The 22830-nt window shown below is 35.1% G+C and overlaps 1 protein-coding gene across 4 annotated transcripts in view; it reads left to right on the forward strand.

Moving 5' to 3' along the window:
* LOC141898142 (vesicle-fusing ATPase-like) overlaps positions 1 to 22830 on the forward strand; it is a 52517-nt gene that overhangs the window by 18906 nt on the left and 10781 nt on the right. For 2 of the 4 annotated variants that reach the window (XM_074783981.1, XM_074783982.1), the window contains 6 exons: positions 5804 to 5900; positions 17775 to 17893; positions 18898 to 19043; positions 19185 to 19314; positions 19405 to 19547; positions 22087 to 22153. In XM_074783981.1, coding sequence (XP_074640082.1) covers positions 5804 to 5900; positions 17775 to 17893; positions 18898 to 19043; positions 19185 to 19314; positions 19405 to 19547; positions 22087 to 22153 — 702 coding nt within the window. Of the gene's footprint in view, positions 1 to 4222; positions 4278 to 5803; positions 5901 to 11579; positions 11634 to 17774; positions 17894 to 18897; positions 19044 to 19184; positions 19315 to 19404; positions 19548 to 22086; positions 22154 to 22830 lie in introns of those variants that run through there. The other 2 variants (XM_074783983.1, XM_074783984.1) reach the window with 2 other exon arrangements.

Here is a 22830-nt window from a genome sequence, read left to right on the forward strand (position 1 = left end):
TCGTGAATTTTTTGCATGGCAACCATCTTGGAGTATGTGACCTTGACCTCAAGTTCATTTATATCCAAGTTATTTATGTCTACATCGTTGGCCCAAAAGTTATCAACAACATGCTATATACATTTTCTGTGTCAGGTACCTTGGTAACTATTCTATGAAAGTTTCAAATATACCCGTATAAACCCCTAAATTCCCTCTGGTACAGCAGCGGAGATACTATGTGGTATTGAAAGGGTTAAGCAATTGTCATCCGACACAGTCATAAAGCCATCCTGACATGAGGTTAGTAAGTTCAATAGGGTTAGTATTGGAAGAGAATGATGTAAAAGCAAGATATCGCAAGATTATCTAAAATGGTTTGCAGAAATAATTTGTATCATGCAAAGCTATTCAGAAGCGTGGCTGCTATAGCCTGCTTTCTGTGTCTCCCATGATATAACACCCTTGCACTGGGTGAATGTCATCACGTCGATATTTTATCACTACTTTTATTATTGGAACATCCGTAACTCCCTGGTATATACGGCTACATCATGCATCCAGTTTTACTAGTACTTTATTGATTACCAAGTTTTCCATATAGTGCTGACAATTTTGTGACATGCAAACCAGAAATTTGTAGCCCCATGTGTCATTTCATAGAATAATTATTGCCAAATTGCTGCAAATTCAGTATATTTTAAAACATTTTTAGCCTATTACTATACAAATGGATCGCATTTAAATGACATGGTTTCATGGGCTCTTGTTAGCTTCTGTTATTAAACACAATTCTACGGTTATTATAGGCTTACCCAAATTTTTGGCGTTGATTCCTTGTAAGAAATATTTTGAAAGTTGATTTTGAAACTATTGAAATTTGGTAAGAGAATAGATTCATCCATGGGCACAGCCATTCTTATAACTGTTTGATCTTAAAATAGGGATTGACCCTGTTGTTTATTTGGTTGGTAAATTTCGTTTGAATTTTTTTTGATTGGGTGTCCCCACCAAACCTGCCGGGAGCGAAACGGGGGGTTTGATATCGAAATTGGAAATCGAAGTACAGATATAGTTGTGTGATTGGCAGTCAAATTTACAGAATTTTTTGTTTTAGCCAATTATATAATTGGGAAATTCGGTTCCGGTTCATTCAAACAATCTTCCAACCAGTCTGAACTGGCAAGCGACTGATCGGGGTTATTTTTTGGCTGCCTAATTTAATACATTGAAATTTTGGAAATAACTATATTACAAGGTTGAAGATCATTTTGTCAATTTTTAGCCCACTTGGGACTTTAGTCCCAGCGGGCTATTGCGTTCACTTTTCGTCCGTCGTCCGTCCGTAGACGGAATCCAGTTATTTTGGGAAGTTTTGAAGACGCTTCAAGGTAACGTCTTGATATTTGGGTTACACATGTATCTACCCTAGACACATCTTCAGCCCAAAAACTGGCCCTGTCAGAATCAAGATGGCCGACTGGCAGCCATTGTTGTTCATCCAAATCAGCACTTTTTACACATTTTTGAACTTTTTGAGGGAAATTTTGAAGATGCTTTGATCAATTACCTTGATCTTTCGGATATATGTGAATCCCCCCAGGGCCCATCAACATAACAAAAATTGGGTCGGTCGGACTCAAGATGGCCGTCCTATGACCTTTTTAGTTCCCAAAAATGTTAATTTTGGCCCGAATTCTGAGTCCTGTAGCTTCCTACTGGTTTGCCATTTCTCATTACAATTTGTGATGGGTATTCTTTGGAAAGGGATGTTTTATACCTGAGACAGGTATTTTTCATCAGCCAATTATGACGCAATTGGCGGCCATCTTGGTGTCACCAGTACTCATTCGTAAGTGGGAAAAAGTTTTTCCACATTATATTGATACCTAAGCGTATTTTGCTACCACAATCAATTAGAAAGTTGTAGCTTATAACGTGTTCTATGATTGTGGTGAGTTTCAAGGTAATTGGATTTCGTATATGGCCACCAGGGGGTGTTGAATAATACAATATCTTAGCATTTCTTTATTATATTCGTACCTATGCATATTTTGTAACCGCAATCAATTGGAAAGTTGTAGCTCATGACATCATCTATGATTGTTGCGAGTTTTAAGGACATAAGTTTTTCTATATGGTCACCAGGCATCGTTGAATAGTAGAATAACTTAGTATTTCCTTATTATATTGGTACCCAGGAAGAAAGACACTCTAAATATTTGGATGGATATATGAAAGCTGTGGGTACTGGAGTGTGTAATGGGTAGTGTAGTGTGATCTGTGTGCATTTGTGGCCAGCACACAGATCACATTGTTCAATGGGGTTTGGTCCAGGACTCGCGAGATTTTCAACAACACGGAAGTAACGTGTAATAAATGATGACTTGAATTGCATGACTACCTACCACCCCTCATTATTGTTGGAAAACTAAACGTTCGGCACTGACAAAAAATTAGTAATAACATTTTAGAAATGGCCAGAATTTTAACTTAGGTTCTATCTCATTTTTATTTTACAATTGCGATTGGTATAATTTTTTTTTAATCGGCCGTTAAGGCTTCATGTTTCGTCTGCAATTCACTGCAAATAGTTACGCAACTACGCACATTTCAGTGTTTTTGGTAGCTGTACACTCAATCGGCACCGTTCGTGACTAGCTTCACTGCGGAATTATCATTAATTAACATCGCTATATCACATCATCAACTCATATTGTGCCTTAAAGCCCTTACAGCCGAAATAATTGAAATGCACACACGATTTCTAACATTGAAAATTGAGAGAGTGGCCATGTTTGTGTTTGCTGCTTCGCGTAAATCCCGCGCGGTGGCGCAACCGCGCGGAGTGGGGCCGATACGTCTAGGCATATTTTGTTACCATGATCAATTGCAAAGTTGTAGTTCATGACATGTTCTATGATTGTGGTGAGTTTTGAGGTCATTGGGTTTTGAATATGGTCACCAGGGGGCGTTGAATAGTAGAATGACTTAGTATTTCCATATTAAATTGGTAACGAGGCATATTTTGTTATCACAATCAATTACAAAATCGTAGCTGTTGACATGTTCTATGATTGTGGTGAGTTTCAAGGTCATTGGTTTTTGTAAATGGTCACTAGGGGGCGTTGAATGTTGAAATTGTTAGATTGTTGAGCATTTGAAACCTCTTCCCAAGTGGGCATGGTGTCCCTGGACCCCTAGTTATATTTTTTTGTCGTTTTGTACGTGTAAATAGTCCGATAGTTTATTGTGGTTTTTTCTCGGTTAGATGTTGATGTAGAAGTCCTCTTATAACTGTTTAACCATGCAGTTCGCTGCTATACCTGTAATTTTGGTTAAACTATTAACTATGAATTTTAATTTATTTCCCCAAGCATTAAGTACCTACTCAGAAATTAACTGAATCAATTTCTACTCCCCTGTAAGCCCCTCATTAAAGGTACCTTTTTTTACACCTGACAATGGTCTTTAAACAGTCAGAAACATTGAGCCTTTTGATTTTTGATTCGAAAAATAAGTTTTATAAATTTGTTTATAGTGTGTTTTAATTTATTACTTACCCACTCTTTATTGAAAAACGATACTACAGACTGGTATACGTTCGTTCGTTTAATTTGATAGGTATATACATAGGCCTATAAATAGAATTGAATGCATTGCCATGTTTGGATGCTGTGTATAGAGTAGAGATCAAGAATTAACCATATAGCAGCAAAGCATTCCAAGCTGTCTCCACATTGAGTGGTGGGTAGATAGAAATGTATCCATTTGATTAGTTTGTCATTGCTGGTACGATTGATTACTGAATTGATTGTATACATTACTTGCTGAGTTGCTCCTATTACGATGTTTATACGTCTGCCAAGAAAAATTAACTGTATCGATGTTTAATCCCATAGGGTGTGAGTATCTATATTGGTACTGAACTGCTAAAATGCCATGCTAACATGATCCGTTACCGGTGCTTAGTTCAAAGTTATTTTCCCCTAACATCTGATCTGTAGTTCCAGGCAAAGATCCAGGGTGTGCTTTAGGAACTACAGCAAGCAGTGCCCAAAATGCTCAGAACGCAGATACCAGTTTTTCAAAATTTTGATGTTTTGATTTATTCCCTTGTTCTCTTGTTCACAACTAGATCCTGTTGTGTGCAGTAAGTAGGCTCTGTACTGCTCTCACTTAAATCGACTATGCCAATCGTCTGTGCAAATTGATTGAGCTCGGGATATTTCACTTCCAATCTACTCGACTAGTGAATTAAACATGCGCTTTACACTCAAATATTCATTGCTGTCGAAGTAAGTGAAAACCTCTGGGCTGAAATTTTTTAGTATTCATTGATTATAAACATGTTGTATGTACAGTTTAGTCTGCTTAATTTGTACCACTTTGGAATGGCAAATTTTGTACAAATTAATTGAAATACAAATATGTGACTGCAAAATATTATTAATTTTATTAACCTCTGGGGCTTTAACTGCTTAGCTGGTGATTTATGATGAATCCAGGTTCAAATAAATGCTATATTATTCATTGAAATCAAATTCAATATTTCACTGGTGTAACAGTGGCATGTGAGTTCACGACCTTTTATGGATTTGCAAGAACTTTTTATGGATACAAATTATGATAGGAACTTTTGAGAGAATTAAGTGAAACTATGATTAAATTAAGAATTTTATTAGGAAAATAAACAGAAAATGAAAGGGACTTCCAAAGATGAAGAATTAATGAATAAATGAATGAATCAGCTACAAATTAAGCGGACATGACTGTATTATGTATTTTTTCTTGACCGATTTCCATTTATAAAATGGAGGTCAACATAATCTACAGATGTACAAATGTACTGTGTTCTAATAGTTCTCGGTGTAATACGTCTCTGCATTGGTCACTTATTAACCAATATTGTGAGGCAGGCTACTATTATAGGTCCTCCGTACTGGCGAACAATATTTGAAAATGAGCAACTGCAGATGGCGTGAAGTTGCTATATAATGTCAAACTCATTTGAACCCCATACCTAGATTAGATAGTTCGTAATAAGCTAACCAACAAATGGCACTTATTTAGATATTATATTATATTGCCATAATGACACTTTTGAATAGTTGAGTCAGAACAAAACAAAATTTCGTCTTCAATGTTTATGTTGTTTTTTCTTGTTGCTGTTGTCATGACAACAGGATAGGCATTACAGGCATTGAGTCCAGCATTCTCTTTTGCCCTCTTCCGAATACCTACTCCAGTACCTGAAAAAATCCACAAATAATCACTAGAATGTCAAACCCACAATATGAAAGAAAAAATAAATAACTGAGATGAATTAATTTTAAATGATTCTGAAAACTCTAAAAAGATTTTTAATGGGCACATTCCACGACAAACGTACAATAAGATGCTAATGGATTCTGGCAGCAATTAATCATAAACTTCTGCACCAGGTATTTGATATGATTATCGAATTTTCCTTCAATGGTTTGAATTTTTCAATGGTTTGAATTTTTTGGCTCACTTTGATAATGAACTCAACTCATTTGATAGGATATCCCATCATCTTTTTCACCAAAGGTGATGTTTGATTCTACACTTCAAAAATATTATCCTGAAAAAAGCACTGTTTATTGAACCTGTGTCTATTTAATGAAACTATATGGAGTACACACCCTATCTGCACTATGTAATACCATGAGACTTACTTTTGATCTCTGTTTAATTCTGCTGTCATGAGGTCTCCTTTTACTCCCGTATATATGTCGTACATTCTCTTAATCAATAAAGTGATTGTAGCAGAATAATGATTTTCTCATTTTTTCTCTTTCAGACATATTGAAGTTAGCACTGGTGTACAGCGATATGTGTTCTCGATCAAAAATCATCCCGGTGTCAACTGCGGTCAACTGGGATTCAGTCTTCCACAGGTATATCTCACTGCTAGACTATGCTATTCCCTGATCTATAGTAGATAGGTTTAGATCATTAGCATCTGTTATGAAGTCCAGTTTCATAAACGATTGGATGCCACTGATTGCCTGTTTTTCATGATAAATAGAGCTGCAATGAATACATGTAGTTAATTTCTGAGTATGGACAATCATTTGAATATCAGTAATGTGACTGTTTCCTATGAATAGTAAATGAATAGTTATTTTTATTATTTATTTATTTTCTGAAAATTATAGCAATTTATAACAAATAATATACAATTTATAAATTATCATGTTTTTGCACAAATTCAGTATAAATTGACATAATTTATCAGAGGGGAAGATATAAAAAAGCATAGCTTGTAGGGTATACCACCCCAAAAAAAAGTGTTACATTAGAAAAAGAAAAAAGATTCATTCATACTTCCATGCACTCTCTCACACATACAAAAATGTACTATCTGAAAAGTAACTTACTGCAAAATTCATAAAAAATTTAATGCGGGTCATCAAAAAATCTGTATGTATCTAATCAATAGGAAGAAAGCAATTTGTCCTTTAAATGTGTTTTAAAGGTTTTGATGGATGGCAGGGTTTTTAAATGCGGTGATAAACTATTCCAAATTTTGGGTCCATTTACTTTTATAGAAGATTTTTTTAAGTTCGATTTAAACTGTTCATATCTAATATTTCTGTTGCTATCAAATCGAGTACGTTGCATAGTCACAAATCGAGAGAAGACATTTTTGAAAACATCAGGTAGTTTGTTATTCGTATAAAGATACATAAACTGTCCACTTTGCCAAAAATTGATATCATTTAATTTTAAGATTTTGTTCGCTTTGAATAAGGGGAAGGTATGGGCTAAGTAATCTACTTTACAAATTATACGAATTGCTCTCTTTTGTAATTTAACCAGACAAGCAAGGGAAGCTTGATATGTATTACCCCAAATGATGTTACAGTATGATAAGTGACAATGTATAAATGAATGATATATCTTTAATAACGTTTCTTTGGACAAAAAATAACTGCATTTGCTGATGATACCAATGAATCGGGCTAACTTTATAGATATAAGATTAATATGCGATTTCCAAGATAGTTTATCTTCAATTTATAGACCTAAAAATTTTGTTTCTTTAACCTGGGTTATGGGATTGTTATCAATATTTATAAGCAAAGTTTGTTTAAGTTTTGCTCTACTGAAAAACATAAAATGAGTCTTTTTAAAATTTAAAGAAAGTCTGTTCGCATGAAACCATATATTTAATTTATGTAATTCAGAATTAACAGAGTTGGTAAGAGTTTTGATGTTTTTATGACTTGTGAAAACATTAGTATCATCAGCAAACATAGTAAAATTCAACATATTTGAGGCTTTATCAATATCATTAATATATATAATGAAAAGAATAGGGCCCAAAATCGAGCCTTGAGGAACTCCGCAAGGAACGGATGTAGGATTAGATACAGTTCCATTAAAAGAGACCGTTTGAAACCTATTCTTTATGTAGTTTTCAAACCAAGTTAAAGCTACTCCTCTGATTCCATAATGAAAAAGTTTATACAATAAAATATCATGGTTTACAGTATCAAAGGCCCGTGAAAGATCTAAATATACACCAATAGTTGACATCCCATAGTCTAAACTACTAATAATTTTGTCAATGGTTAGCATAATAGCCATGTAGGTGGAATTATTTTTCCTAAAGCCAAACTGTTGAGGAGAGATAATTTTATATTTATCCAAGTAATTTAGAAGCCTATTATATACTAATTTTTCAAGTATTTTTGAAATGCAAGGTAAAACAGAAATGGGTCTGTAGTTAGTTAATTCCTGGGGGTCTCCTGATTTGAATAAAGGGATTATCTTAGATTTTTTCAACAGTACAATACCTGTAGACATACTTCTGTTGAAGATGTGACAAAGCGGGATAGAAATAACATCAATAACCTCCTTTAAAACTTTCTGGCTTATACCATCATGTCCAGCACTATTTTTATTATTAAGACTTAATACAATTTTTTCAATTTCAAAAGGAGATGATGGCATAAAAAAAAGATTATTAAGATGCAAAGGTCCCAAAAAATCAGAAAATGACTCATTTGTGGATGGAATATTTTCGTCTAAATTCGGTCCGACATTAGCAAAATATGTATTAAAACCATTAGCAATAGAAAAATCATTAGAATGAAATATGTCCTTGTGTTTAAAATTATTAGGATAATTTCTGTCATTTGACTTTTTGATAAGGTTGTTTATTATTTTCCATGTATCTTTTGGGCACTGCGCATCCTTTAACAAATTTTGATAGTACATTTTTTGGCTGTTCGAATACAAGTATTATAAATATTTCTATATCTAGTGTATACCTCTCTATCATGTTGTCTATGGGTAGAAACGTATCTTTTATATAAACGGTCCTTTTGTTTTAATGAGTTTAGTAAACCTTTTGAAACCCAAGGATGTTTTTTATCTTTGTAAAGAAGAAACTTTCGAGATATAACAGGAAGGAATTCATCATAATATTTTATAAAAGTATTAAAGAATAAAGAGTAAGCCAAATTTGGGTCATTTTCAAAACCTTACTCCAATCTACTGTCATTAGTTTACGTTTAAAGGAAGCAATAGCAAAATTTGACATCATTCGATACTGTACAGTTTTAACAGAGTTACATGTATGCCTTATGCTAGGAATAACAAAAAATACAGGAAAATGGTCTGAAATATAATGCCTTGATACACCAGATAAGATGTCAAAATTTAATGTAATATTGGAAAATATATGATCAATACAGGTAGCAGAGGATTTCGAAATACGAGTTGCTTTATCAATTAAAGGTTGAAAATTATTTGACAACCATAAAGACAAATAATCATTGGTAGGGTTATATGAGTCTACTTTCAATAGATCAATATTGAAATCACCCATGATAAAACACTTTTGAGATATTTTTTCTAAAATAGGTGCAAAATTCAAATTAAAATGTATAATACTCTGATCAGGTGGGCGATAAATAAGTCCAACAATACATTTTGAGCTGTCTTCAGGAATTGTAATTTCAATAAAAAGGCTTTGAAACACTGGGGTTACAAGGGAAAATTCGTCAATTAACCTGTGCTTAACCGATTTGTGGATATAGAGGGCAACACCTCCTCCCCGTACATTAGTTCTGCTATTAAAAATACCAGTATAATTATCTAAGTTGTACATACAATCATTATCATCTTCAGACGAGGTCCATGTTTCAGAAATACCAATAATAGAAAAATTATAATTATATAATAAGTTTATTTCTTCACTAAAGAGATACAATACAGAAATACAGTCATCACTATTACATAAAAGAAAAGTTACAGAAAGTACTTCTACACTGTAAAGCGTAGTAAAGAAAAAGGACAAAAAGGGACCCCAAAGGGGGGTATACTTTTAATGAAAAAAAGCCTAATGCCCTGGCGGAATGGATGGACATGATGTTAAACACAAGTATGATAAGTATTAATACAATCCTATTATATGTCTTTTCAAATTCCGCTTGAATATATCGATGTTGGATGCTTGCTGAAGTTCAGTTGGAAGAGAATTCCAGACTCTAATACAATTAATGTTAGGAGAAAACATCCTGATATTGGTTCTGTAATAAGGTAAACGAAATTGATTAGAGTTACGGGTGTTGTGGGAATGAAGATCAGAAATACGAATTAAACTATTGGACAATTTGACAGGCAGCAACACATGGACAGATTTATACATCAGTACAGAATTTTGGAACACATTGATGTCTTGAAGTTTGAGTTGATACGACTTTTTGAACAGTGGAGTAGTGTGTTCTAGAAAATTTACCCCACTAGCAATGCGAATAGCGCGTTTTTGAAGCAAAATAAGGGGTCGTAACCTAGTTACATAATTAGATGCCCAGACGATATTACAGTACTGTAGATACGGAAGGATGAAACCGTTGAATAACTTGATGAGCGCGGATCTAGGAAAAATACGTCGTGCTTTTCTTAATACACCAATATTTCTGCTAACAATAGAGCACAGCTTGTTTATGTGGGAGTTCCATGTTAGGCTGTCGTCAATTATTACACCAAGGAATTTTGTTTCTCTGTTTCTAGTTATTGAAACATTACCCATTACAAGGTCGATATCATCAAGAATATTGATCTTTTTATGGAAAAGCATATAATTCGTTTTCAACAGATTAGCAGATAGCCTATTGGAGTTTAGCCAGTTAAACAGTTTAGTGAGCTCAACATTAGTATTTGATTGCAGTATATTCAGATCGGAATGAGAGTTAATGGCAGTCGTATCGTCAGCAAATAGTAAAAAGTTTAAATTACAAGAATAAACGATGTCATTAACAAACAAAATGAATAGCAAGGGCCCTAAGATGGAACCCTGAGGTACCCCTATAGGAATGGGACTGACATCAGATAAATAGTTCTTGAACGACACTTGCTGTAAGCGGTTAGTGAGGTAGGATTTGAACCATGAATGAGCAACACCTCGAATTCCGTAACTATACAACTTGTCTAATAATATAGAATGATCAATAGTGTCAAATGCTTTTTTTAAATCAAGCATGATACTAACAGTAAATTTTCCATTATCTAGATTCTCAGTGATGTAATTAGTAAATGCGATTAAAGCATGTGACGTGGAGAGACCTTTTCGAAAACCGAATTGGTTACATGAGAGAATATTGTGTTTATCAATAAAAGAAGATAACCTGTTGCTAACAGCTTTTTCAAAAAGTTTTGAAAATGCTGGTAAAAGTGAAATGGGGCGGTAATTGGACACATTATTTATAACACCGGATTTATAAACAGGGACTACCCTAGCCATTTTGATACCCGATGGGACAATACCAGTAACAAATGAATTGTTAATTACATGCATTAACGGTTTGCAAATATGCTCGATAGACTGTTTAAAAATAAACATAGGGATTCCATCCCATCCAGATGAAGTTTTGCCTATAAACTGTGAAACAATGTCATGAATTTCTATTTCAGTAACCGGAAACATAAAGAAATTATCAGATATGTTAGTTACACGTGTTTCCCTATTGGGTTCTGGTTGCGGTATATCGCTAGCAATAGAGGAGCCTATAGTACTAAAATAATCATTAAATAGATTAGCAATAGCTTTACAATTATTTATAACAGTACCAGAGGAGTCTAATAAGGCAGATGGTAATTTTGGAGGGCCCTTCAAGGCTAAGGTCTTTTTAATGACGTTCCATGTATCCTTTACCTTGGATTTAGAAAAATCAATGCAAGAAGCGTAATACGAACGCTCTGCGAATCTGAGTAAGTGTTTAAGCTTATTATTATATATAGTATACTCAGATTTATCGTCAGAGTTACGAGATTTCAAATACTTTTTATAGAGGGAATTCTTACGTTTAATCGATATAAGAAGCCCTGGAGTTAGCCACTTATGGTTATTTTCCTTATTTCGAGCCGAGGGTTGTTCACACAATTTGAGGGGAAAGAAATGATCGAATAATTCTTTGTACATAGATAAAAACACGGTATATGAAGACTCAGGATTAGGGTCACCAAGCACTGGATCCCAGTCAGTTTTTGAAAGCGCATCACAAAATAATAAAATAGATTTTTTAGGATAATGGCGCCTGAAAAAAGAGTCTCTAGTGGGTTGACAGGTAGTAATATCAGAAAATACGAAAACAGGCAAATGATCTGAAATGTCAAAGGTGAGTAAACCCGGTACATGTTTACTCAATGGTATGTCATTTGTGAAAATATTATCTATGACTGACTGAGAGTTTTCAGTTATTCGAGTGGGTTTATCATTTAGCGGTAGAAATGATAAGGAGCACATAGAATCAAAGAAATGTTGTACTCGGGAGTCTTCGTTATAGTCAAGGAGGTTTATATTGAAGTCACCCAGTATATAAAATTTACGATTACTAATCAAAGGCCAGGATTCAAGTTTATCAATAAATGATTGGTTAAAAGAGTTGATATCAGGACCCGTCCTGTATACAACGCCTACAACTACATTCTTAATTTCAATGAATAAAGATTCATATACATTATTACAAACACATAAATCAGTAAGGATTTTATATTGAATGTTATTCTTTATATACAAACAGACACCACCACCATTGCTAAATGATCGGCTTTGAAATTCACAGTTATATCCGTCAAGGTGATATAGCGCATTATTGTTGTCATTTAACTTAGTCCACGTTTCAGTCACTGCTATAATATCGAATACATGACTTATAGATTTTAAGTTACTTTTTAATTGACTAAAGTTTTTATTAAGACTGCGAGAGTTAATATGAATTAAACTAAACTTTCGATTAATAGGGAGGAACTTTTCGTTGAAGTCAGCAGAGCAAAAGTACTGACTAGAAGAACAAGAAAATTCGGTATCTTCAGAAGTATCAAGTGCTATTTTTTTTCTATTTAATACTGGCTTTTTTTACAGACTGGCTTACGCTGGGCGAGGGCGTAGACCTGTCACTACGATTTCGTTTTTTGCCTGATTTCGCAGGAGTCACAAACGTGTCACCATCATCCTCTCTGGTGATTGATGATAAAAAGTTATCAAGAAGGGCGTTTTTTCCGCTACGACAAATATGGATACCCGAACTATCCGACATCGCGTAATACTGCTCGAGTACGGTGCCCTGTGGCTTGAAGACGCGGTTATTATCAATGAATGGTATTCCTTGTTGTTCGCATAGTCGCATAGTGTACGAATTTACAGAGTTAATTACTTCGTTAATTTCATTTGATTTACTGCTATTTCCTCTCTTTGGGAGTATCGACGACACATGAATTTTAGCGTTTCGGAAGCGTTCCATTGTTTTAGCGATCGCGGTTGAGGTATTGACCTTCACCGAGTCGGGATCCTTTTTGTGCCTGTTTACATCGCACGTACCCAAATGGATAATTACGGTATCGATCTTGTCAGGGTCTAGGACTGGTTCGCATAGCGATATCAGGTGTTTCTCAAAGTTTTCAAAACCTCCACCAGGTGCACAGACGACATGGAAATCCTCACCAAACTGGATGTCTCTGATATTGGAGTCTCCGATTACTATTTTAGTTTTTTCTACATTTTCTATAGCAGGTTGCCTTTCAGTTTCAGTCATGTTGTCAGGTAACAAAATATTCGGATTTTCCGGGGGATTATGATCTGAACTATCGATCAGCACGGGGCAGTCGCGCTTGATGTGCTCGACTGAACCGCAGTTAAAGCATTTGCGCGGTTCAATTCTAGGCGGTTTGAGAGCGCAATGATATGACGAGTGATCAGTGCCACCACAGTGCGTACAATTTGTACGATTCTCATCACAGTATAATCTTATATTAAAATCTCCAAACTTTGTGTACGTGGGGATAACTTCAGACACATCACACAATTGCAAATATCGAGTCCCAGTAAATATTTCTGTCCCTTTGATTTTCCCACGTTTGATAGATCCAGCAATATAGGTCCCATATTTGCTCATGAATGAAACGATCGTTCTGTCATCGAGTTCGATTGGCGCATCAACCACCTTAATCGAAACTACGTTTTTTGTGACATCATGAAGGGAAATGTCTGTGTCTTTGATTATGAGAGGACCACTACACAGAGCTCTTTTCGAATCGGCATCTTTAACAGTTATTATGCACTGTTTCGGTGTCAGTTGAATAGCCAAAATGTTACTCACATCAATCCGAACATTTATTCCATTAATAATATCCTGATGAGCCAGCTTTCCCCTATACTGGGATAAGTTAAAGGCTATAGATAAATCCCTGTTGATATTAGACATTGCTGCACTTATAATACACCGAAAATAAGATAAATTCTGAAGAGCACGGTCAGTGAACGTGTCCACTATCCGCCATTTTGTACTCATTTAGAGAGTTTAGATATATATATCTTTAGATTTTCAAAGTTACTATTCAAACTTCTTATGTTACAATGTATTATTGAAAACCTAGCTTTTTCAAATGAGGACAAGTTATCATAATAGTTACAGTTTGATTCAATTGTTGTAAAATCATCCATGAATAATCAAATACATTGCTAACTTATAATATAGTAAACCCCTATTTAATAATGAATTATGACTAACATGCACGCTAAGAACATCAAAATATAGATAATTAACCTGATAGTACACATTGGAACAAAACAATCCTACCCATAATTTGAAGACAAAAATATATATAAATACATTTAAAAAATTCATACAAAAAAAAATGTTAGAAAGAAAGAAAAAAGAAAAATAAATAACGTAATGAATGCAGCTTTACTTAGGAAATTTAATGAATGCAGCTTTAATTAGGAAATTTGGCAAGGATAGAATCTAATCAGGAATAAATGTCCCTTTATCCAGAAAGTTCAGGGCATATGATATGATACTGACAAACTTAAATACTGTGTGTTACTTGTTCGTGTTGAAGCGAATAAATCCAATCAAGCAATCCAATACGAAAATTGTATGTTATACGAATAGTAATTCATACGAGTCATGAATAAAAACGAAACCATACAAGTCTATTCATCCAATATTCAAAAATATGAATATATATATATTATCAATTGGTCGATTCGAAGCTGTAAAATCCAGATTGAATACGTATTAAGTTATGAAATAGTTCGAACTGATATCACTGCACTGGATTTAATTTATACAGTCGATAAATTAAATCCAGTGCACGGCGATTTATCTAACTAAAGGACTGATACAACTGTAAATGTTCTTTTTCCCCATTTTTCAGTCCATAGACTTTTCCCTTAATAGTCCATATACTGGTAAATAGCTTCGAATTTCTAGGGCGGTTAACTAGGCTGGCGATTTCAGGACACAGGTCCTCACGAATGACGTTGCCTGTACCTTTCAGTTGCGAACGCTTACTTATTATGTCATCTCTCATGTTGCGATTTACAAACCGAACTAAGATTCCATTTGGATATTCTTTCCCAGAAGTGTCATAGTGTGAATTTTTGGATTTCACGCGGTGAGCAACTATATCCTATATAGAATTAGTAGCACAGGATATATTCTATATCCTGTGCTACTAATTCATTTGCAAGAGATAATTTTTCATTTAGAAGTTCTGTGACTACTGTTGTACAGTTTTCGTCGGTGTTCTCCGATACTCCGAATAGTCTGATGTGATTTCTGCGGGAATATTGGTTGTTTTCTACCGCAAGAGTACTAGCTTTAGTGATTTCACTATGAAGTATCTTATTCTCATTTTTGAAGTCTCTCGACAGATTAGCATTTTCCGACCTTAAGTCATTGATAATTTGGTCCTTTTCAATAAATTTCTGCTCAAGGTCATACAATCTTTCTTCTGTTCTAAAAACAAGATTTTGAATCATTTCGGAATGTTTGTTTAGTTTTAACTCCATTTGATCTATGATTTCGGACTTTATGTTAGACAGACTATCCATTTTGGATGTAAGAAGTTCAACCGACTTGCACAAGAAAGAAAGACTACTTTCTACAGATGAATCTGAGTCAACTGTCGAGCTACGCTCCTTCCGTTTTTTTGTAGGAGGTCCTCGAGAGCCTTTGTTTTTGGGATTTAAATCATTGTTGCTTTCTCCCAAATTTTCTTCCATGAAGACCTCAGTATTAGGATCAATCGAATCCCCATTTATTGTTGATTCAAGACAATTTTCTGATTCATTCTTTGATTCACACAATTCAATATTTGTAGTTTGTATTTCGGTTGATTTTTTACTTTTTCTTTTGTTTACGTCGTTAGGTTTATTATCATTCTGCTTCAGTAGATCCTTCAAGTTCGTTTGGTTCGACATGTTACAGGCTTTGAGAATATCAAAGTGCCAGGAAACGCAGACAAATATTCACAAGTATTCACCACAGTTACTATTTACCACAGTTACTAGTCACGGTTCACTGATCAAACACAGACTTTTGAGATTGACACTTGAATTTGAAAAATTTCCACTATATACTGTTCACCATAACATATCACAATTTACTGCTAAATCCACATAATCCAGTTAAAAGTTTTATCCATATACCACTGAAACAATCCCTGAATCTCTATCTTTTTGATAATATAGTTTATGACTTACATTACTGCAGGGAAATATACTATTATTCCTGAATTGCAGGAGCTCTCAAAGACATGTCACCCAACCACAGTCGGCCATTTTCCTATTTTTTGGTTAATGGTAAGGAGTCATACGCATTCTAAAGAAATAGATTCAGTATGAGCGGTGCATTGCCCTGCGAATTAGCATTTTTGGATGGATACATTCACCAGAGGTTTAATCCTTAATACATCCTTGAAATTATTGAGCTGAAAACTCAGAACATGACAGAATGCAGTGCATTACCCAATTGTTTGTATTCATGGTACTTATACTCATAATCACCCGACCTTCCACGAGTTACAGGGCTACAATAGGTACCCAGTTTGATAAAAATTTCAACTAGTCCATGACCTGAAGAGCTTCATGGGCTGGGCAAAGAACCAACAGAAGTTGGTGAGGTCACATCTGATACTGGTCTGGCTTCATGAAGTAGAAAGTATTTGTAAAAGATTTTCTAATATTCTTGATGACATTAACGAATACTGATCAGCGCCACTGTTATCATAGGCAGATCCACTCTACCTCTCATACCACTAACACTGAAGTCTGTAGACATATCACTGACTTCTCAGGCCCTTTAGAAAACCCCATCAGCATCGTCAGGATAAAAAAGCTAAACTGGTTTGGGCATGTGATTAGTGCAAAAGGCTCTAATTGTGTTTGTTCATAATAGAAGTGAATCCATTCGACACGCTGATACAGCACTATATATTGATATCCCATGAAAGTTTTTTCGAATATCTGTGGTCAGTAAAAAAAGTGGTACGGCCTCTTGCTACAGTCTTGGGATACGTACTTTTTCAAATAGCTTTTATGTCCGACAGTGCCAGTCATCATTGGGTTGGAATTCCATTGAAATAGAAATTTGGTTTCCGTTCTAACAAATTAGAAACTGCCATTTTAAGATTTGAGTGTGATACACACCAATTGAATTTACCTCTTATTGAATAGTCTCGTAGTGCTGTTTATATCGAAAGAAATTTGTAGGGTTTTATTGTGATATAATACAATGACACTAATGTCAGTCATATCAGGTTGGAAACCCCAACAATAAACATTATTGAATTTCTATTTATAATCTCCAAAGGTTTGCATATTACTTATACGGCTAGGCCAAAACCCATTAGGCCACACCAAAAGAAAACCCTGTTTCTCGGGCCTGACCAACCCGATATTTCGCCATTTTGATTAATCATTTTCAGAATAAAGATATATTTGCCTACCGACCCTCTTTCAAAATTTTGGGTGGAATAATTTTTTTCAAAAATATATATGCGGCCGATCAACTACCAAACTCTCCATTCTTGTAAATATTTTTTTCTTTTTAATCAAATCGTGATGGTGGCACCGAGATCAACATCATTAAGATTACATCGTCTTTAACAATTCTGGAAATGGTGCTGCCATGCTCAGACAACTTTGCTACTCGGACATTGATGGGCAACCTTGGATTCCAGAAATTTCGTGAAATATGTTCAAAATATAGTTTTTTTTATAGGTTATTATACAAACACCTCAACTTCTTTTCATCATTGTGGTCTACTAGCTGTAAATCATATATTCCTGACTAAAGATTTGGTCCGGTAAAAATCATTTACGGTGACCAACCCCATTTTCAAAAGTACACCCAAAATATTTTTTTTCCGAGAAAAAGGATTTTTTTGGTATGGCCTTATCGCTGCTTTACAGCCATATTATATTGTAATTGCCTAGAATGCTCAGAAAATAGTATTTCTTTTTTCTATTTCAGCGAAAATGGGCAGGTATTTCCCTCGGCCAAGATGTGGAGGTCAGGCCATTTGAGTTCAATGCTTCAACTCAGTCTATCAGCAATCTAGTTCTGGAAATAGATTTCCTCCAAAAGAAAAGGTAAAATAATGATACAAATGTGCTAAAACTTACCATTTATTACCATTCACTATGTTAAAATCAAATCAATCAAATCTTGCTGAAATTGAAGTGTCTATTGCTCCTCAGTAAATTCAGGGAAGTGGCAAACATTTTATTCTCGTGGCAAACATTTTATCTTCCAGCCTTCTTTGTCATCATATAGCTGATGGAATACTTGTTCTTGTATAAATTCTTGTGATGACACGATTTTTACTTAAAACCTCAGAATAATATACGTAGAAGTAATTTTGCTTTATTGTTCGATTAGAACTGGGTGTGTCTTCCCATTTCGCCTCCGGTCTATTCCCATTTTGTCCCTTTCCATTTTGTCCCTCGTATGATTTACCGATTATAAACATCTCATACTTTGTAAATCTTAATTGAACTGAATAGTAAGATTCAACTGACAGGAAGTGGTGGCGTGTTGATCCGCAATCAACATCAACCATATTTGTTAAATTATATCTACTTAGGTTTAAATCGTCATAATCCAACTCTTTCAAAAGCAGGACCACCAAATGATATAATCATATTGTATGACAAAACTATGCAAATATGAGCATGGTGATGGCAGATATAATTTTTAGGGGTTAAGTAATAAGTAATTAGGCTCTGAGAATCTACAAATCTCTAAACAAAACTTGCAAAAACCGTATGATTTTGGAATTTAGCAGACCAGTATTACTGAAATTCAATCATCCCAAAAAATGACTAAAGTTGCATGAAACCTGAGCAAGTTTCAGGATGCTACGCTATCTCAATCAGATGTTATCCTGTATTCAGGATAGTAGTAGTTGGTCAACAGGACTGTCCTAGTGTGGTGTTGGTATTTAGGGGAATATGCCTTTTTATCTAAATCCACTATCACTAGTAAAATGAATATTTCACGTGAACAAATTTCAATGTTAGAATATCAAGGTTGATGGGGTTTAAGCCATATATTGGTTCATGAATGTTTCATTAGGTTTTTTGTTGATTTGCAGTACGACAACAGAGCCCTATGATTCAGATAAGATGGCAGCAGAATTACTAATGCAGTTTCCAGGACAGGCATTCACAGTAGGACAACAACTCGTCTTTCAGTTCATGAACATGAAACTTTTGAGCTTAATTGTCAAAGAGATTGAGGGTATGTTCCTAAAAAGTCTCTGCAGTTAACTGTCCCTGATAAGAATGGATTTGAAACAGAAAGAATTTTAGACGTAGTCGCCTCTACCGTCCTTGGCTAGTACCTAATTATTTATTGAACCTTGCTGAATTTTTTTTGTAGTGTTAAACATCAAACGTGGTGAGTCGGGTAAACCTCGTAAAACTCAGCTCGGTGTATCCATGCCAAACACATCAGTTAGGTTTGACAAGGCTGATAATTCTCCACTCAACCTCACCGGAAAATCTAAGAGGTAGCCTGCAGAACTTTTTCCCATACTGCTCAAATCCGCTTTTGCTAAGTAGATGATTATATAAATTCATGAATATTTTTATGGTTTCAGCAAGCAGTCTTTCCAGTCAATTATCAATCCGGATTGGGACTTCAACAAAATGGGCATTGGTGGCTTAGACAATCAGTTTTCTTCCATATTCAGAAGAGCATTTGCTTCCCGCGTATTTCCACCGGAGGTTGTACAACAGATGGGTAAGTATTATCAACTTATGACAATAAATTCATTTTTGTTCAGTTCCATCCATCTCCTGACTCTAAATTCTGTCCTGTTTTGTTTTTGCTATTACAATTGTTAACCTCAAATCAATGGTAGTAAATGTTCTTTTTAGCCAACATGTCCCAGCTGGCTTTTCGTCCGTTTGTTCGTTCGTCTGTCCCTAGAAGAAATCGCTGTTATTTTGGAAGGTTTTGAAGGCGCTTCAATGGATTTTCTTCAAATTTGGTGTATCTCCCCTAAACACATCTACAGCCCTAAAGCTGGCTCAGTCACAATCAAGTTGGCTGACTAGCAGCCATTGTTGTTTGCTGAGATCACGTTTTACTCATTTTTTAAGTTTTCAAGGGAGGACACTTTGATGATCAATTTTCCTGATGTTTTATACATGAATTTCACCTCATTATCAACTGCATCAAACATGATAGAACCAGGGAACAATTGATGGAAAACCTCAATGAACATCATCCAGATTATGAATATATGCAACAAATGAACTGAAATTCATCATGATCATGACCAGAAAATCACCATCGGGATATCCCTTGACATGGTGCACTGATATTGCTGTGGTGATCGGCCATATGAAAAAACAAATTTTACGCTCACACAGGTATGCCGTTACCAGGAAGGTTGCATCGTAGGCATAAGAGCTTGTGGATTGTACCGACGTTACATTTATCATATTGCGCGATGGCGTATTTTTGGCCTACCTGCTTACATAGGTTCCGTACTTAGGGCCGGTTCATGGCGCAATAAATTATGGGTAGGTTTTCAGTTTGAGTACAACGGTAGTAGTCTTAAAAATTCAGCGCAAATATCGCTGTCCTTATATTTTCTTCTTATATGTAGCCCTGCCCTATATTGAATTATTAGGTTTGTATTTAAATTCGCTATAAAAACTATCATTGCTTAATTCTGAACTGTCTTGCAATTTGTTGCGAACTGGTAGAATTAGGTCTAATTATCTGCAAGTCGAATTAAACTAAATTTCATTGATAGATGACAATTTCATCGCACCTATTGCTAACCTGACCCCAAAAAAAGATTCATTCAAGTATTGAAATGAATTGAAATTATGCCCAGGTCATACTGCTATCTTTCATTCTTCTGACAAACTACTGTATTTTCCGTGGCATGTAAGTCGAGGTCAATTTTTCAGTTTAAGAAGTTATAAATGATAAGTAATTGATTCTTTTTACTCGCCATTTAAATCTGTGCATATCTGTGGCATATCCTAATTAATAATTGAAAAACGAGTGTGGCGTTCCATGAATTGTTAACCATTTCAGGGTTATAGAACGATGACCACACTCAAACGTGGTGAACGGATAATAAGATAAAATCCCACTATTTACAGATTAAAAGAATTTAAAAACCAGAATTTATTTATTAAATCTAAAATATTTATAAGACACGACGTTTCGATCTCACCCTAGAGATCATCGTCAGGTGATCATTTCAGGGTTCATTGAAAGTCATGGAATGGCCTCCAAAATCCTTGATTCATGGTCATTGTCCTGGCATCTGCCACACCAATACATTTTTAAGCTTTTGGTCACCACATATACGTAATCTAATCATAGGCCTACATTATATCAGATCTGGTCATTGTATCATTTGGTCTAGTATGCTAGCCTGGTAAGAATGGTAGTCAGTGTAGAATGGGGGTTATTGATTGATGATTGATTGATAGTATGACTTTCTTGACATATGACATATGAGACTTTCTTCCTTTGGTACAAAATAACTTCCGAACGAGGCTTAGTTTCTCTTCAGAACTTTCAAAAAATTTAATGCAGTAATAAATTCTTTAACCCTATTGAATTTCATCGGAATATGTTGCTTATTTATTAATTGAGTTATTTATTTGTTGTTAGAACTACATAGAGTATATTTACTGACGTTTAGTTTTTATACTGGATTAAACATACACCATCGTGTAAATTTAGGAAAGTCCATATTAAGAATTTCATTTCTAGTTAACAGTAAAAACAATTGAATGGAGTCATGGAATTTCAAGAAGGTCCTTGAAAGTCATGGAGACTATGTAACCTGGTGGCCTGTTCAAATGTCGGCATTAAGATACGCACTTCCATTAAACAAATTAAAAATTAGAATCATTTTTAAAATGAACTGGAAGATTTATTTACACACCATTGTCGACGTATAAAGGACTTGTGCCTAACACCATACATTGTATTTGATTTACAAATATGCTACTGTGTTTTCAACTTACCATCCCTAAGCCTTTGAGGATCCCTTCTTCAACCCCCAAGGATCTTAAGACCTTTTCTTTAAGAGAGTATGTATGGATTGTGAGCAGCTCTATAAAACGAAAGTTATCTAGAGCACTGACCTAAATAAAGAAAATAAAGTTGTAAGTTCAAATTTTTTATGTTGAAAGTTTAGAGTTAGGTAATGAGCTTTCTCCTTGACTGTGGAACTGAATAGACATATTATTTAGAGCTATCATAATGTGATTAAAATTAATGAACTATCGAATATTTCATTTAGGTATGAAGCATGTTCGAGGTATTTTACTTTATGGTCCCCCTGGTACAGGAAAAACCTTGATGGCTAGGTGAGTTCATGTGTACCCTGACCCTAGAGAAATCTTGGCGCTATCACACTTACATTTAGGGCCCAAAATATCAAGATTTTGACATAGAAAATCTAATTTTTTGGCTAGAATTTACTGATTTTGAATCCCTAGACCTTCCTGATAATAAATATGCAGACATAGAAAATATTTTTTGGAGGGGGTACGAAAGTGTAAAGGCTGGCTTATGTCGACAAGCAACGCGACGTCTACCGATGCAACTGGGTTTATCGCCGATTAGCGGCAACTAGCGGCCTACGAGAGGCCGCCAGTTGCTCCTCAATCGGTTCGACATAAGCCGGCTTGCGACGGCAACGCGTCGCAAGCCGTATCCGGCTAGTTGCCCATGTTCTACTCCAGCCTACGGTAGGCAGGCAGTTGCTCATCTGTGACGCGACGGAACTGAGCGCAGGGGTTCCAGCCAATGAGAGGCCGCATATTCATAGTACAAATTATCACCACTAGTTAGCGTCATTCGTAATTAGTCATAAACTTTCAAATCCAAGTAGTTCAAAACGTAAACCAAACCTTCAGCACGGCAGAGGACTGGACCAAAGATCTAGAAACGAAATTGGTAGAATTATGGTGTGAGCGGCTATCTTTATAGATGTCGCTAGCACGTTGTATTCAAAACATTATCAGAAAGATCAAAGTCTTAA

The sequence above is a fragment of the Tubulanus polymorphus genome, chromosome 1 (genome assembly GCF_964204645.1).
Source record: "Tubulanus polymorphus chromosome 1, tnTubPoly1.2, whole genome shotgun sequence".
Classification (NCBI taxonomy): domain Eukaryota; kingdom Metazoa; phylum Nemertea; class Palaeonemertea; order Tubulaniformes; family Tubulanidae; genus Tubulanus; species Tubulanus polymorphus.